The sequence below is a fragment of the Heptranchias perlo genome, chromosome 44 (genome assembly GCF_035084215.1).
Source record: "Heptranchias perlo isolate sHepPer1 chromosome 44, sHepPer1.hap1, whole genome shotgun sequence".
In the NCBI taxonomy this organism is placed as follows: Eukaryota; Metazoa; Chordata; class Chondrichthyes; order Hexanchiformes; family Hexanchidae; genus Heptranchias; species Heptranchias perlo.
Genome location: NC_090368.1, coordinates 676,957 through 693,199, shown reverse-complemented (window position 1 = coordinate 693,199; position 16,243 = coordinate 676,957). Strand labels below are relative to the sequence as shown.

At 47.4% G+C, this 16,243-nt stretch overlaps 1 protein-coding gene across 10 annotated transcripts in view; it reads left to right on the top strand.

Annotated features, from left to right (window-relative positions):
- Nucleotides 1–16,243, top strand: part of LOC137306549 (ankyrin repeat and death domain-containing protein 1A-like) — a 34,146-nt gene that overhangs the window by 4,983 nt on the left and 12,920 nt on the right. For 4 of the 10 annotated variants that reach the window (XR_010958904.1, XR_010958905.1, XR_010958906.1 and 1 more), the window contains exons 3-7: nucleotides 2,131–2,292; nucleotides 3,292–3,390; nucleotides 4,521–4,616; nucleotides 6,432–6,633; nucleotides 11,135–11,719. Coding sequence is in view for 5 of the 10 variants with exons in the window: in XM_067975822.1 (XP_067831923.1) it covers nucleotides 2,131–2,292; nucleotides 3,292–3,390; nucleotides 4,521–4,616; nucleotides 6,432–6,633; nucleotides 8,278–8,435 (717 nt within the window). In the remaining 5 variants the exon portion in view is untranslated. Of the gene's footprint in view, nucleotides 1–2,130; nucleotides 2,293–3,291; nucleotides 3,391–4,520; nucleotides 4,617–6,431; nucleotides 6,634–8,277; nucleotides 9,308–11,134; nucleotides 11,720–16,243 lie in introns of those variants that run through there. The other 6 variants (XM_067975822.1, XM_067975823.1, XM_067975821.1 and 3 more) reach the window with 4 other exon arrangements.

Sequence of the window (16,243 nt, the reverse complement as noted above, 5' to 3'; positions counted from 1 at the left end):
CAATCATAAGCGAACATCCCCATTTCTGACCTTATGATGGAGGAAAGGTCATTGATGAAGCAGCTGAAGATGGTTGGGCCTAGGACACTGCCCTGAGGAACTCCTGCAGCAATGTCCTGGGGCTGAGATGATTGGCCTCCAACAACCACTACCATCTTCCTTTGTGCTAGGTATGACTCCAGCCACTGGAGAGTTTTCCCCCTGATTCCCATTGACTTCAATTTTACTAGGACTCCTTGGTGCCACACTCAGTCAAATGCTGCCTTGATGTCAAAGGCAGTCACTCGTACCTCACCTCTGGAAATCAGCTCTTTTGTCCATGTTTGGATCAAGGCTGTAATGAGGTCTGGAGCCGAGTGGTCCTGGCAGAACCCAAACTGAGCATTGGTGAGCAGGTTATTGGTGAGTAAGTGCCACTTGATAGCACTGTCGACGGCACCTTCCATCACTTTGCTGATGATTGAGAGTAGACTGATGGGGCGGTAATTGGCCGGATTGGATTTGTCCTGCTTTTAGTGGGCAGGACATACCTGGGCAATTTTCCACATTGTCAGGTAGATGCCAGTGTTGTAGCTATACTGGAACAGTTTGGCTAGAGGCGCGGCTAGTTCTGGAGCACAAGTCTTCAGCACTACAGCCGGGATGTTGTCGGGGCCCACAGCCTTTGTTGTGCAGTCAGCCGTTTCTTGATATCACGTGGAGTGAATCGAATTGGCTGAAGACTGGCTTCTGTGATGGTGGGGATATCGGGAGGAGGCCGAGGTGGATCATCTATTTGGCACCTCTGGCTGAAGATAGTTGCAAACAGTTCAGCCTTGTCTTTTGCACTCACATGCTGGACTCTGCTATCATTGAGGATGGGGATGTTCACAGAGCCCCCTCCTCCCGTTAGTTGTTTAATTGTCCACCACCATTCACGACTGGATGTGGCAGGACTGCAGAGCTTTGATCTGATCCGTTGGTTGTGGAATCGCTTAGCTCTGTCTATAGCATGTTCCTTCCACTGTTTAGCATGCCTGTAGTCCTGCGTTGTAGCTTCACCAGGTTAGCACCTCATTTTCAGGTACGCCTGGTGCTGCTCCTGGCATACTCTTCTACACTCCTCATTGGAACCAGGGTTGATCCCCTGGCTTGTTGGTAATGGTAAAGTGAGGAATATGCCGGGCCATGAGGTTACAGATTGTGCTGGAATACAATTCTGCTACTGCTGATGGCCCACAGCGCCTCATGGTTGCCCAGTTTTGAGCTGCTAGATCTGTTCCGAATCTATCCCATTTAGCACGGTGGTAGTGCCACACAACACATTGGATGGTGTCCTCAGTGTGAAGACGGGACTTCATCTCCACGAGGACTGTGCGGTGGTCACTCCTACCAATACTGTCATGGATAGATGCATCTGCGACAGGTGGATTGGTGAGAACGAGGTCAAGTAGGTTTTTCCCTCTTGCTGGTTCGCTCACCACCTGCCGCAGGCCCAATCTGGCAGCTATGTCCTTCAGGACTCAGCCAGCTCAGTCGGTAGTGGTGCTACCGAGCTTCTCTTGGTGATGGACATTGAAGTCCCCCACCTAGAGTACATTATGTGCCTTTGCTACCCTCAGTGCTTCCTCCAAGTGGTGCTCAACATGGAGGAGGACTGATTCATCAGCTGAGGGAGGGCGGTAGGTGGTAATCAGCAGGAGGTTTCCTTGCCCAGATGGAGCAGGGCTGGGCTTGGTTGCGATGCTCCCATGGTTGAATACCCTGCTGACACTCATTCTCCATGCTCACACATGAAGAATGGCCATTGGGTGAGGCATTAGAGGGTGACCAATGCCCATGGTGCTCACAAGACAGCACCTTTAGGAGGGGAGCGGAGAAAATTGGGGATAAGATAACGGAGGAGACGTGCAGAAAGGCTGACTCATGCCCACAGACACTACTCATGTCTAGTGGCACTTTGTGTCTTTCCACATTGTAGCTTCTAACCCAGTCTGACATGGAGGATAGGTCCATTGCTCATTTATTGGCTTTATTCATGTGGATTTCTGTCTGATATTGGATAGACTTTCTGAGGGGGGTGGGCTGGATATGGAACAGACTGTTTTGCACATTGAGAATAACTGTACCATTTTATCTTGCTATTGACAGCATGCCTGTATCCACCTTGCTGTGAAACACAACTTCGCTCAGCTCATCAGGCTTTTGATAGATGCCAGGTGTGACATCAACATCGGTGACCATGTGGGTTCTCGTGAACATGGGTTATTATACACCTTGGACCCAAATGCTAAACCCAACTGGAGTGAAATAGTTAAGGATCATTAAAACTGCTTTGTATGACCAATTAAAAAACCCAGCTTTGTTTGGGTGTTTTGCAGTTTCTATTAATGTCATAAAACGGGGGAAAACATAGGGGGTGGAAATTGGACCCTAAAAAAAACTCAGGTCTATATGAAGAAAGTCAGTTTTTATTTGGAATGTCAGCAGAAGAAAATAAATAAGGGATTAATAAAATGGCACCATTACACTAAATTGTTTATACAGTTCACAGACACCATTTTTATAGCCTCAATTAAAGTTCTGACAATGTATCTCACGACCCATTGTTCATGTGAAGAACAGAAAAATTATAGGGAGAATTCAGGATTTTATTTTTACAAAAAATAGTGAGAGAATTGAGTTTTACTAATCCATCAACCCAAAAGCAGCTGGAAATTTATAGTGAAATCATTAAAAAAAATGTCATGATCCTTGAAATAGTTTTCAGTACTGCCTGTTAATAGTTTACAATCTGAGATGCTGGTGAAAGATTAGCAAAGAGACTGCAGGTAGTGGAATTACATCATGCCAAGGTCGATTCACTATGTTTGAACTCAAAGTCCAGATGAGAAAGATCATTGTCTGTAATGCATGTGTTGCCTGTAATGCATGTGCCTGTAATGTGCCTGCCTGTAATGAGAGTGCCTGTAATGAGTGTGCTTGTAATGTGGGTGCTTGTAATTTCTAGTAATTTCCATGTAATTGCCATTCAGAGTGCTCCATCTTCCGTTTGCGTAACCCATATGTTTTTCATACGGTGGCACAGACTTGAGTCGTCTGAGCCCTTCTTTTTTGAACTCTCTCCCTAAACCCCCCCATCTTGCAATCTCCCTCCCTGCCTTTAAAAGCCTTCTCAGAAACTAATCATTTTGACCATGCTTTCGGTCCTCCCTCTTAACTCTTCTACTCCCTGGCGTCCCACTCTCCCCTCTGAGGCACATTGGGGCATTTCCTATGTCACAGATGCTGTTGTTTTTTCTCCATCTGCAGAGGCAGCAGAGTGCATTACACCTAGCAGTGGAGCAGCGGCAGCTCGTCATTGTGGAGATGCTCCTCAAAGCCAACATTGACTTACAACTTCAGGACAAGGTGAGAAATAGCGACACCATCTGAAGCTTAACAGCTGTCGTCAAAGTGCACCGTCCGATGTTTAGTACTCTGTGAGGTTCTACGATGTATTAGTGCCGCAGGACATTAGGATAAACATTCACGCTCGGGAATTCCCACAACAATGGCCTAAAAAAAACATGCAGCAAATGGCCTTGGCTATGAATCCACAACTTGCCTTCATTTGCTAGTGAGGGTGGATTACTCCATTCAATCCCCCATGGAGGCATGCAGCCTTTTTACTCCTGATTTTTCTCCTGTACAGGTAGCCCCAGGGCACTTAACCTCCTGTGGTTAGAGGATGAATGAGTGGCCCGCTGCCAGGATAGCTCTACTGTTGTTTTTATCTGGCTGCCTGGAGGTGTTGCCTGGGTAACCCTAATTACAGGCAACAGAACAGTGACGTGATGTGAAATATCAGGCTGCCAGACAGGCGGGTGCGTGTGAGGCAGGTCATAAAACTAACTTCAATGCAGCCAAGTCGATCATCCTTACTCTGATGAGTTCCAGCGATGGATTCATCCTTAGTGACACTGGCTGCCTGCCATTAGAGCTACCCAGGCAATGGCTTAGAGTTCCTGCTAATGTCTGTTCTATCACACGTGTTGCTGTCTCAGCAGCCCTACTATTCGCTGCCATTTAACAGCTCAATTCAGTCATTTCGTGTCACTTCTGAAGATATTGCCTGAAGGTTGAGCTTTGCTATCTTTTTTGCCATTGTATTCCTTGTACAGTGTAAACACATGGAAGGTCTGTGATTGCTATCTCGTGAGCTGGAGCGACTGTCACCAGGATATTTGACTGTGGAGGCCACTAGAGGCAAGCCAATCCCTGTCTCTCTCTGTCTCTCACACACACACACACACACACACAAACAAACACACACACACTGGACAGTGAACAGGAAAAGGAACCCTACCTGTTTCCCCTGTGTCGCTCAGGACCATCTGTAGCATTCTAACTGGGATCAGCTAATTAAACACAGATGGATGGAATCTGCAACCTTCTGTTCCATAAACTCAGCACATTTACCCACTGAGCCAGCTAAGGACTTGGATCCGCCCCCTATTGTCCTTGAAATAAACTGTGACTGCTTCTGAATCCATCACCAGCAGGGGAAGACGGTGCTGGATCTCGCTGTGCTCAGCCAACGTGCTGCTCCAGTGGACATTATTATAAAGACAGAGAGGTTCTACACAAGGAGCCTGGTAAGAAGGTTTGGGGTGCAATGTGCTGTGACTTTCTACTGTGATGTAACAGACGGAGAGCAGTGGGTGTATGCAGCAGACACCCAGATAAAGCAGTTATTGCTGCTCAGTTAACGCCTTAAAAAAAGCTGAGTGAATGTTTAGAACGAGGAAAGAAAGAACTTGCATTTATATAGTGCCTTTCACAACTTCAGGAGTCCCAGAGAGCTTTACAACTAATGAAGTACTTTTTGAAGTGTAGTCACTGTTGTAATGTAGGAAACACAGCAGCCAATTTGCACACAGCAAGCTTCCACAAACAGCAATAAAATAACAACCAGACAATCTGTTTTAGCGATGTTGGTTGAGGGATAAATATTGGCCAGGACACCAGGGAGCACTCCCCTGCTCTTCTTCAAATAATGCTGTCTTCCTTAGAGGCCAGGCAGGGCCTCAGTTCGACGTCTCATCTGAAAGACGATACCTCCAACAGTGCAGCACTCCCTCAGTACTGCACTGAAGTGTCAGCTGAGACTTTGTGCTCAAGCCTCTGGAGCTTGAGCCCACGATCTTCTGACTGAGGTGAGAGTGTTACCACTGACCCACGACTGTCACCTTTTGATTCTGATTCTAGGAGACCAGCATCTGTGTGTTGGGTCTCTGTTTCCACAGCTAAATCTAGCCCTATCCCGATGATGGAATCTGCAGTGTAAATGCAGGGAATTGGAACTAAACAGGCTCCCAAGTGCAATCTTGAATGGAACATGCTGGTTCATGAGCTGCTTGGTCCAAGGAAATGTCAGGCCGAGAAAGAGAACTGATCAGGGATTTGAGGTTAGACAGAATATTATGGAATTTCAGTTAATTTACCTGGTGAGAGATAGGAAGAAACTTTGCAAAAAGTTCTCTCGGGAGATTAAACGGCTGTGGTAGGGTCCTTGATAGAGCAGATTGTACATAATCTGGGAGAACAGTCTGATCCTGGACCAGGGGCCCAGTCACACATCATGGTTATCATCCTCGGCCTGTAACAACAGGCAGCTTTCTTCAGACCCAGTGCTCATCAGCCCCAGCACTAATCCACTGTGCCACCCAGTGCCCATCTACCCCAGCACTAACCCAGTGCCCATCCACCCCAGCACTAATCTGCTGTGCCACCCAGTGCCCATCCACCCCAGCACTAACCCAGTGCCCATCCACCCCAGCACTAATCCACTGTGCCACCCAGTGCCCATCTACCCCAGCACTAATCCACTGTGCCACCCAGTGCCCATCTACCCCAGCACTAACTCAGTGCCCATCCACCCCAACACTAATCCGCTGTGCCACCCAGTGCCCATCCACCCCAACACTAATCCACTGTGCCACCCAGTGCCCATCCACCCCAGCACTAATCCACTGTGCCACCCAGTGCCCATCTACCCCAGCACTAACTCAGTGCCCATCCGTCCCAGCACTAATCCACTGTGCCAACCAGTGCCCATCAGCCCCAGCACTAATCCACTGTGCCACCCAGTGCCCATCAGCCCCGGCACTAATCCACTGTGCCACCCAGTGCCCATCAGCCCCAGCACTAATCCACTGTGCCTCCCAGTGCCCATCAGCCCCAGCACTAATCCACTGTGCCACCCAGTGCCCATCAGCCCCAGCACTAATCCACTGTGCCACCCAGTGCCCATCAACCTTGGCACTAATCCACTGTGCCACCCAGTGCCCATCAGCCCCGGCATTAATCCACTGGTCCTGTACCAGTTCCTATCAACCCTGTCTAACTGACTGTACCACCCAGTGCCCCCACTGTTGTGGGTAGAAACTTCCTTCTGCCGTTTTTCCTAGAATACCGAGGAGGTTGCTGCTGTTGGACAGGGAGGGACTGTCCTGGATTTCTCGTTCAGCTGCATGCAGGATCTGAAACACATCTGCTCTGTGCTCTGGATCTTGGCCACAAAGCATCTGAAACCGAACGATTGGAAGAAGCTGGCAGAGCACTGTGACTTCTCCAGGAAACACGTCAAAGCTATCGAGACCCAATGGACAGGTACTTTTAGCGAAGAGCAGGGGAAACACTGGGGGATAACAAGAAAATACCGGGGCAAATCAGACAAACCTGAGTCAAACTTTGGAGAGAGTTGCTAAGGAAAACAGTGCAGTAATTGAGAACTGACCTATTAGTGACAGCCCTGCTTTGGTTAAGTGAAGCCCAGGACCATCTGCCTGTCTGTCAGGATGGCTTTGTCAGTAGCTGACAAGGTAACCACTGGCTTGAACTTTGACTCCATTGAATCTTTCCAAGCCACATTCGATGATTGCCAAATTTCCCACCCAGCATAGGAAAGTTGCTTGTTTGCACAGTCCACTCCATTCCTCCATTTCACCATGAAAAGCACACAGCAACGCAACTTCATCCAGTGAAGAGGACTTGGCATGGGGCAGATTTGAAAAGACAGGCCACATTAACAACAACGCAACTTGCATTTATATAGCGACACTGACGTAGTAAAACGTCCCAAGGCGCTTCACAGGAGTGTAATCAGACAAAATTTGACACCGAGCCACATAAGAAAATATTAGGACAGGTGACCAAAAGTTTGGTGAAGAGGTAGGTTTTAAGGAGCGTCTTAAAGGAGGAGAGAGAAACAGAGAGGTTTAGGAAGGGAATTCCAGAGCTTAGGGCCTAGGCAGGTGAAAGCACGGCCGCAGTGGTGGAGCGATTAAAATCAGGGATGCACAAGAGGCAAAAATTGGAGGAGAGCAGAGATCGCGGAGGCTTATAGGGCTGGAGGAGGTTACAGAGATAGGGAGGGGTAAGGTCATGAAGAGATTTGAAAACAAGGATGAGAATTTTAAAATCGAGGCGTTGCTGGACCGGGAGCCAATGTAGGTCAGTGAGCTCATGGGTGACGGGTGAATGGGACTTGGTGCGAGTTAGGATATGGGCAGCAGAGTTTTGGATGAGCTCATGTTTATGGAGGGTGCAAGATGGGAGACTCATCTCAGGGTCAAATAGGACACCAAGGTTGCGAACGGTCTGGTTCAGCCTCAGACCATGGCCAGGGTGCAAGATGGAATCGGTGGCTAGGGAACGGAGTTTGTGGCGGTGAATGAAGACAATGGCTTTGAAGACAAAAGCATTGCCCAATATGAGGATTCCCTCTACACTGTCTCATCAAACACTCCCAGGGCAGGTACAGCACAGGTTAGATACAGAGTAAAGCTCCCTCTACACTGTCCCATCAAACACTCCCGGGGCAGGTACAGCACAGGTTAGATACAGAGTAAAGCTCCCTCTACACTGTCCCATCAAACACTCCCGGGGCAGGTACAGCACAGGTTAGATACAGAGTAAAGCTCCCTCTACACTGTCCCATCAAACACTCCCAGGGCAGGTACAGTACGGGTTAGATACAGAGTAAAGCTCCCTCTACACTGTCCCATCAAACACTCCCAGGGCAGGTACAGCATGAGTTAGATACAGAGTAAAGCTCCCTCTACACTGTCCCATCAAACACTCCCAGGGCAGGTACAGCACGGGTTCGATACAGAGTAAAGCTCCCTCTACACTGTCCCATCAAACACTCCCAAGGCAGGTGCCGCACGGGTTAGATACAGAATAATTTGCATTAACATTGAGTTGATGCTCTGAGGTGAGCCTTCATCTGTTTGATCTGCATTTTGTATTCAGGAAGTTGCAGCTATAAGGAACATGGATACCGGATGTTGCTCATTTGGCTTCATGGGATTGTCACCTCGGGGAAGCACCCCATCAAGGAGCTCTACGAGAGTCTGGTGAAGACTGGAAATGCTGAACTAGGGGATGAATATGGCCAGGAACTGTTTTAGTGCTGAGGGGCTGAAATATTGACCCTTGGAATGGCTAAGATGAATTTCGTGTCATTAGCAGTCAGTCCTGCTCCACATTCTAGTTAACTATAAACTTTATGTAATGCATCTCACAGTTTTATTAATTAGTGTTAATTGTTTTCACCCTCACTCGGATCATGTTTTTTTCTCTCTTCTGTCCCTGAAACCACTGGCTTTTGTTGGGACGTGGTGCCTTGGGTACCAGTCGCCCTCGGGTAACTTGTATGTTGCATTTTCTGAGTAGCTACTAGTACCACATTCCCCTATACGATGACTGGGGATTAATAGGAAACGGGTTTTTCCATTGGGATTCTATACAATGGGAATAATCGAAAGCAGGTTTGTCCATTGGGATTCTATACAATGGGAATAATCAAAAGCAGGTTTGTCCATTGGGATTCTATACAATGGGAATAATCAAAAGCAGGTTTGTCCATTGGGATTCTATACAATGGGAATAATCAAAAGCAGGTTTGTCCATTGGGATTGTATACAATGGGAATAATCAAAAGCAGGTTTGTCCATTGGGATTCTATACAATGGGAATAATCAAAAGCAGGTTTGTCCATTGGGATTCTATACAATGGGAATAATCAAAAGCAGTTTTGTCCATTGGGATTCAATGCAATGGGAGTAAATAGAAAGTGGGTTTGTCCATTGGGATTCTGTGTGATGGGAGAGAATGGGAAGGGATCTGGTCCATTGGAATTCTGTACAATGAGAGTAAATAGGAAGTGGGTTGGTCCATTGGAATTCTGTGTGATGGGAGAGAATGGGAAGGGCTTTGACCCATTGGATCTCCAAGTTCGGATTGGGTCTGGTTTACCTGGAGATGGCGGTGTACGTCTCTGAATGTTGATTAAATTTTATATTATTTTTGTGAATGTTCATTTTATCCTAATTGTCTTTTTTCAAACAGAGAAAATACGTAGACAGGTGAATGCAGAGAAGGATTCACACCAGAGGTGCAGGGTGATGTGAGTGGTACAGGAGTCACAGGTGGAACAGCAGTTGATACAGAACAGTGTTTATTGGGTATTTTCTGAAATATCTTTTAAAACTGTTTGATTAATAAGTAAAAAATAAAAAAACAGGCACATCACCAACACCCATTGGCCACAATAACCCAAAACATGGACAAATCTGAATCGTGACACGGCGTCAGGTTCCACGTGTACGCTGATGACACCCAGCTCTACCTCACCACCATCTCTCCCGACCCCTCCACTGCCTCTGATTTGTCACACTTGTCCGACATCGAATACTGGATAAGCAGAAATTTCCTCTAGCTAAATATGCGGAAGACCAAAGCCATTGTCTTCGGTCTCCACCACAAACTCTGTTCCCTTGCCACCGACTCCATCCCTGTCCATGGCCACTGTCTGAGGCTGAACCAGACTGTTCGCAACCTTGGGGTCCTGTTGAGATGAGCTTCTGACCCCATATCCGCTCCATCACCAAGACTGCCTACTTCCACCTCTGTAACAGCACCCATCTCCGTCCCTGCCTCAGCTCACCTGCTGCTGAAACTCTCATCATTGCCTTTGTTACTTCTAGACTCGACTATTCCAATACTCTCCTGGCCGGCCTCTCATCTTGCATCCTCCATAAACTTGAGTTCATCCAAAACTCTGCTGCTCGTATCCTAACTCGCACCAAGTCCCGTTCACCCATCACCCTTGGGCTCGCTGATCTACATTGGCTCCCAGTCCAGCAATGCCTCAATTTTAAAATTCTCATCCTTGTTTTCAAATCTCTCCATGTCCTCACCCCTCTGTCGCCTCCTCCAGCCCTACAACCCTACGAGGTCTCTGCGCTCCTCCAATTCTGGCCTCTTGCGCATCGCAGATTTTAATTGCTCCACCATTGATGGCCGTGCCTAAGCTCTGGAATTCCTTCCCTAAACCTCCCCACCTTTCTACCTCTCTCTCCTCCTTTATGACGCTCCTTAAAACCTACCAAGCTTTTGGTCACCTGTCCTGATATCTCCTTATGTGGGTCCTTATGTGGCTTGGTGTCAAATTTTGTTTGATAACGCTCCTGTGAAGTGCCTTGGGATGTTAAACTTGTATAGAACCTTGGTTAGACCACACTTGGAGTACTGTGCACAGTTCTGGTCTCTATTATAGAAAGGATATAGATGTATTGAAGAGGATGCAAAAATGATTCACAAGGATTATACCAGAACTGAGAGGATATACTTATCAGGAAAGGCTGAACAGGCTGGGGCTCTTCTCTCTAGAAAAGAGAAGGCTGAGGGGTGATCTGATAGAGGTCTTTAAGATAATGAAAGGGTTTGATAGGGTGGACGTAGAGAAAATGTTTCCACTTCTGGGGGAGTCCAAAACTAGAGGTCATAAATATAAGATAGTTACTAATAAATCCAATAGGGAATTCAGGAGAAACTTACTTGTCCAAAGAGTGGTAAGAATGTGGAACACGCTACTACAAGGAGTAGTTGAGGCAAATAGCATAGATGCATGAGGCCAAAAGGAATAGAAAGTTATGCTGATAGGGTTAGATGAAGTAGGGAGGGAGGAGGTTCGTGTGGAGCATAAACGCCGGCACAGACCGGTTGGGCCAAATGGCCTGTTTCTGTGATGTAGTTTCGATGTACCTCGATGTTTAACTATGTTAAAGGCACTGTATAAATGCAAGTTGTTTTTGTGTATGGACAGTGCTGTAGAGAGTGTAATAGGAGCTGAGAGGAGCCGAGCCGAGCGGAGGGAGCGTCCGATAAAAGGCGGGATTTCAGAGCGCTGAGAGGAGCCGAGCCGAGCGGAGGGAGCGTCCGATAAAAGGCGGGATTTCAGAGCGCTGAGAACAGCTGAGAGGAGCCGAGCCGAGCGGAGGGAGCGTCCGATAAAAGGCGGGATTTCAGAGCGCTGAGAACAGCTGAGAGGAGCCGAGCGGAGGGAGCGTCCGATAAAAGGCGGGATTTCAGAGCGCTGAGAACAGCTGAGAGGAGCCGAGCCGAGCGGAGGGAGCGTCCGATAAAAGGCGGGATTTCAGAGCGCTGAGAACAGCTGAGAGGAGCCGAGCCGAGAGGAGGGAGCGTCCGATAAAAGGCGGGATTTCAGAGCGCTGAGAACAGCTGAGAGGAGCCGAGCCGAGCGGAGGGAGCGTCCGATAAAAGGCGGGATTTCAGAGCGCTGAGAACAGCTGAGAGGAGCCGAGCGGAGCTGCGATCGAGTTCGAAGTGACGTCAGGAATCAGATCGGGACGCGACACAGGGGAGGCACCTGATTGGTGAGTAGGTTCAGGTGAGTATTTCTCCTTATCCACAGTAACTGAAGGAAAAGGAAAGGGAAGGTCTGCAGGTCTTATAGGAAGTAGCGTTTATTTTTTAGTGAATCAAGGTCCCTAGTGTAGTTAACATTCTCTAAATTGAGAACAATTTAAAGGAGTAAACTCCTTAAAGGGAGTGGTAAGTAGTTTTTCTTTCCTTTTTTTTTCTCTTGACATTGTAGTTGTTCTTAAGCTAATTTAAGGGTTAAGTCATGGCAGGAGATCCCAGCGCCGTGTCATGTTCCTCTTGTGGGATGTGGGAATTCAGGGCTCCTTCCTGTATCCCTGATTCCTTCACCTGCGGGAAGTGTGTCCAGCTGCAGCTATTGTTTGACCGCTTGACGGCTCTGGAGCTGCGGATGGACTCACTTTGGAGCATCCGCGATGCTGAGAAAGTCGTGGATAGCACGTTCAGTGAGTTGGTCACACCGCAGATAAAAATTACTGAGGGAGATAGTGAATGGGTGACCAACAGACAGAGGAAGAGTAGGAAGGCAGTGCAGGGGTCCCCTGCGGTCATCTCCCTCCAAAACAGGTATACCGTTTTGGATACTGTTGGCGGAGATGGCTCACCAGGGGAAGGTGGCAGTGGCCAGGTTCATGGCACCGTGGCTGGCTCTGCTGCACAGGAGGGCAGGAAAAAGAGTGGCAGAGCTATAGTGATAGGGGACTCGATTGTAAGGGGAATAGACAGGCGTTTCTGCGGACGCAACCGAGACTCCAGGATGGTATGTTGCCTCCCTGGTGCAAGGGTCAAGGATGTCTCGGAGCGGCTGCAGGACATTCTGGAGGGGGAGGGTGAACAGCCAGTTGTCGTGGTGCATATAGGCACCAACGATATAGGTAAAAAACAGGATGAGGTCCTACAAGCTGAATTTAGGGAGTTAGGAGTTAAACTAAAGAGTAGGACCTCAAAGGTAGTAATCTCAGGATTGCTACCAGTGCCACGGGCTAGTCAGAGTAGGAATGACAGGATAGCTAAGATGAATACGTGGCTTGAGAGATGGTGCAAGAGGGAGGGATTCAAATTCCTGGGCCATTGGAACCGGTTCTGGGGGAGGTGGGACCAGTACAAATTGGACGGTCTGCATCTGGGCAGGACTGGAACCAATGTCCTAGGGGGAGTGTTTGCTAGTGCTGTTGGGGAGGGTTTAAACTAATGTGGCAGGGGGATGGGAACCGATGCAGGAAGTCAGTGGGAAATAAAGTGGTGACAGAAACAAAAGGCAGTAAGGGAGAGTGTACAGAACATGACCGGACAGATGGTCTGAGAAAGCAGGGCAAAGACCAAGGGAAGACTAGATTAAACTGCATTTATTTCAATGCAAGAAGTCTGATGGGCAAGGCAGATGAACTCAGGGCATGGATGGGTACATGGGACTGGGATGTTATAGCTATTACTGAAACATGGCTAAGGGAGGGGCAGGACTGGCAGCTCAATGTTCCAGGGTACAGATGCTATAGGAAAGATAGAGCAGGAGGTAAGAGAGGAGGGGGAGTTGCGTTCTTGATTAGGGAGAACATCACGGCAGTAGTGAGAGGGGATATATCCGAGGGTTCGCCCACTGAGTCCATATGGGTAGAACTGAAAAATAAGAAGGGAGAGATCACTTTGATAGGATTGTACTACAGACCCCCAAATAGTCAACGGGAAATTGAGGAGCAAATATGTAAGGAGATTACAGACAGCTGCAAGAAAAATAGGGTGGTAATAGTAGGGGACTTTAACTTTCCCAACATTGACTGGGACAGCCATAGCATTAGGGGCTTGGATGGAGAGAAATTTGTTGAGTGTATTCAGGAGGAATTTCTCATTCAGTATGTGGATGGCCCGACTAGAGAGGGGGCAAAACTTGACCTCCTCTTGGGAAATAAGGAAGGGCAGGTGACAGAAGTGTTAGTGAGGGATCACTTTGGGACCAGTGATCATAATTCCATTAGTTTTAAGATAGCTATGGAGAAGGATAGGTCTGGCCCAAAAGTTAAAATTCTAAATTGGGGAAAGGCCAATTTTGATGGTATTAGACAGGAACTTTCAGAAGTTGATTGGGAGAGTCTGTTGGCAGGCAAAGGGACGTCTGGTAAGTGGGAGGCTTTCAAAAGTGTGTTAACCAGGGTTCAGTGTAAGCACATTCCTTATAAAGTGAAGGGCAAGGCTGGTAGAAGTAGGGAACCTTGGATGACTCGGGAGATTGAGGCACTAGTCAAAAATAAGAAGGAGGCATATGACATGCATAGGCAGCTGGGATCAAGTGGATCCCTTGAAGAGTATAGAGATTGCCGGAGTAGAGTTAAGAGAGAAATCAGGAGGGCAAAAAGGGGATATGAGATTGCTTTGGCAGATCAGGCAAAGGTGAATCCAAAGAGCTTCTACAAATACATAAAGGGCAAAAGGGTAACTAGGGAGAGAGTAGGGCCTCTTAAGGATCAACAAGGTCATCTATGTGCGGAACCACAAGAGATGGGTGAGATCCTGAATGAATATTTCACATCGGTATTTACGGTTGAGAAAGGCATGGATGTTAGGGAACTTGGGGAAATAAATAGTGATGTCTTGAGGAGTGTACATATTACAGAGAGGGAGGTGCTGGAAGTCTTAACGCGCATCAAGGTAGATAAATCTCCGGGACCTGATGAAATGTATCCCAGGACGTTATGGGAGGTTAGGGAGGAAATTGCGGGTCCCCTAGCAGAGATATTTGAATCATCCACCGCTACAGGTGAGGTGCCTGAAGATTGGAGGGTAGCAAATGTTGTGCCTTTGTTTAAGAAGGGCGGCAGGGAAAAGCCTGGGAACTACAGACCAGTGAGCCTGACATCTGTAGTGGGTAAGTTGTTAGAGGGTATTCTGAGGGACAGAATCTACAGGCATTTGGAGAGGCAGGGACTAATTAGGAACAGTCAGCATGGTTTTGTGAGAGGAAAATCATGTCTCACGAATTTGATTGAGTTTTTTGAAGGGGTAACCAAGAAGATAGATGAGGGCTGTGCAGTAGACGTGGTCTACATGGACTTCAGCAAAGCATTTGACAAGGTACCGCATGGTAGGTTGTTACATAAGGTTAAATCTCATGGGATCCAAGGTGAGGTAGCCAATTGGATACAAAATTGGCTTGACGACAGAAGACAGAGGGTGGTTGTCGAGGGTTGTTTTTCAAACTGGATGCCTGTGTCCAGCGGTGTGCCTCAGGGATCGGTGCTGGGTCCGCTGTTATTTGTTATTTATATTAATGATTTGGATGAGAATTTAGGAGGCATGGTTAGTAAGTTTGCAGATGACACCAAGATTGGTGGCATTGTGGACAGTGAAGAAGGTTATCTAGGATTGCAACGGGATCTTGATAAATTGGGCCAGTGGGCCGATGAATGGCAGATGGAGTTTAATTTAGATAAATGTGAGGTGATGCATTTTGGTAGATCGAATCGGGCCAGGACCTACTCCGTTAATGGTAGGGCGTTGGGGAGAGTTATAGAACAAAGAGATCTAGGAGTACAGATTCATAGCTCCTTGAAAGTGGAGTCACAGGTGGATAGGGTGGTGAAGAAGGCATTCAGCATGCTTGGTTTCATTGGTCAGAACATTGAATGCAGGAGTTGGGATGTCTTGTTGAAGTTGTACAGGGCATTGGTGAGGCCACACTTGGAGTACTGTGTACAGTTCTGGTCACCCTATTATAGAAAGGATATTATTAAACTAGAAAGAGTGCAGAAAAGATTTACTAGGATGCTACCGGGACTTGATGGTTTGACTTACAGGGAGAGGTTAGACAGACTGGGACTTTATTCCCTGGAGAGTAGGAGGTTAAGGGGTGATCTTATAGAAGTCTATAAAATAATGAGGGGCATAGATAAGGTCGATAGTCAAAATCTTTTCCCAAAGGTAGGGGAGTCTATAACGAGGGGGCACAGATTTAAGGTGAGAGGGGAGAGATACAAAAGGATCCAGAGGGGCAATTTTTTCACTCAAAGGGTGGTGAGTGTCTGGAACGAGCTGCCAGAGGCAGTAGTAGAGGCGGGTACAATTTTGTCTTTTAAAAAGCATTTGGACAGTTACATGGGGAAGATGGGTATCGAGGGATATGGGCCAAGTGCAGGCAATTGGGACTAGCTTAGTGGTATAAACTGGGCGACATGGACATGTTGGGCCGAAGGGCCTGTTTCCATGTTGTAACTTCTATGATTCTATAACTTCTATAATATGATGCACTGAGCACCCTACTGGGTATGGATTGTATCGGGTGGGTCCTTACTGTTTTCTGATGAGGAGCCAAATGTTATAAATTGATTTAGAACTGTCTGACTGACCAGTGGATTGATAAAGTGTAAAAAGGCTGGGCAAAAGTGACAGCGAATTGCCTCTTGATCCCAATTACATTTCAACATCCCTCCAGGGAAGGGTTACTCTGTTACCCTTTGTGTAAAAAAGTCCCCCCTGACTTCCCTTTTTACTTCTAACTTGCTCTTGTTATCTTGTGACACTTGGCATTTAAATCTTCCAC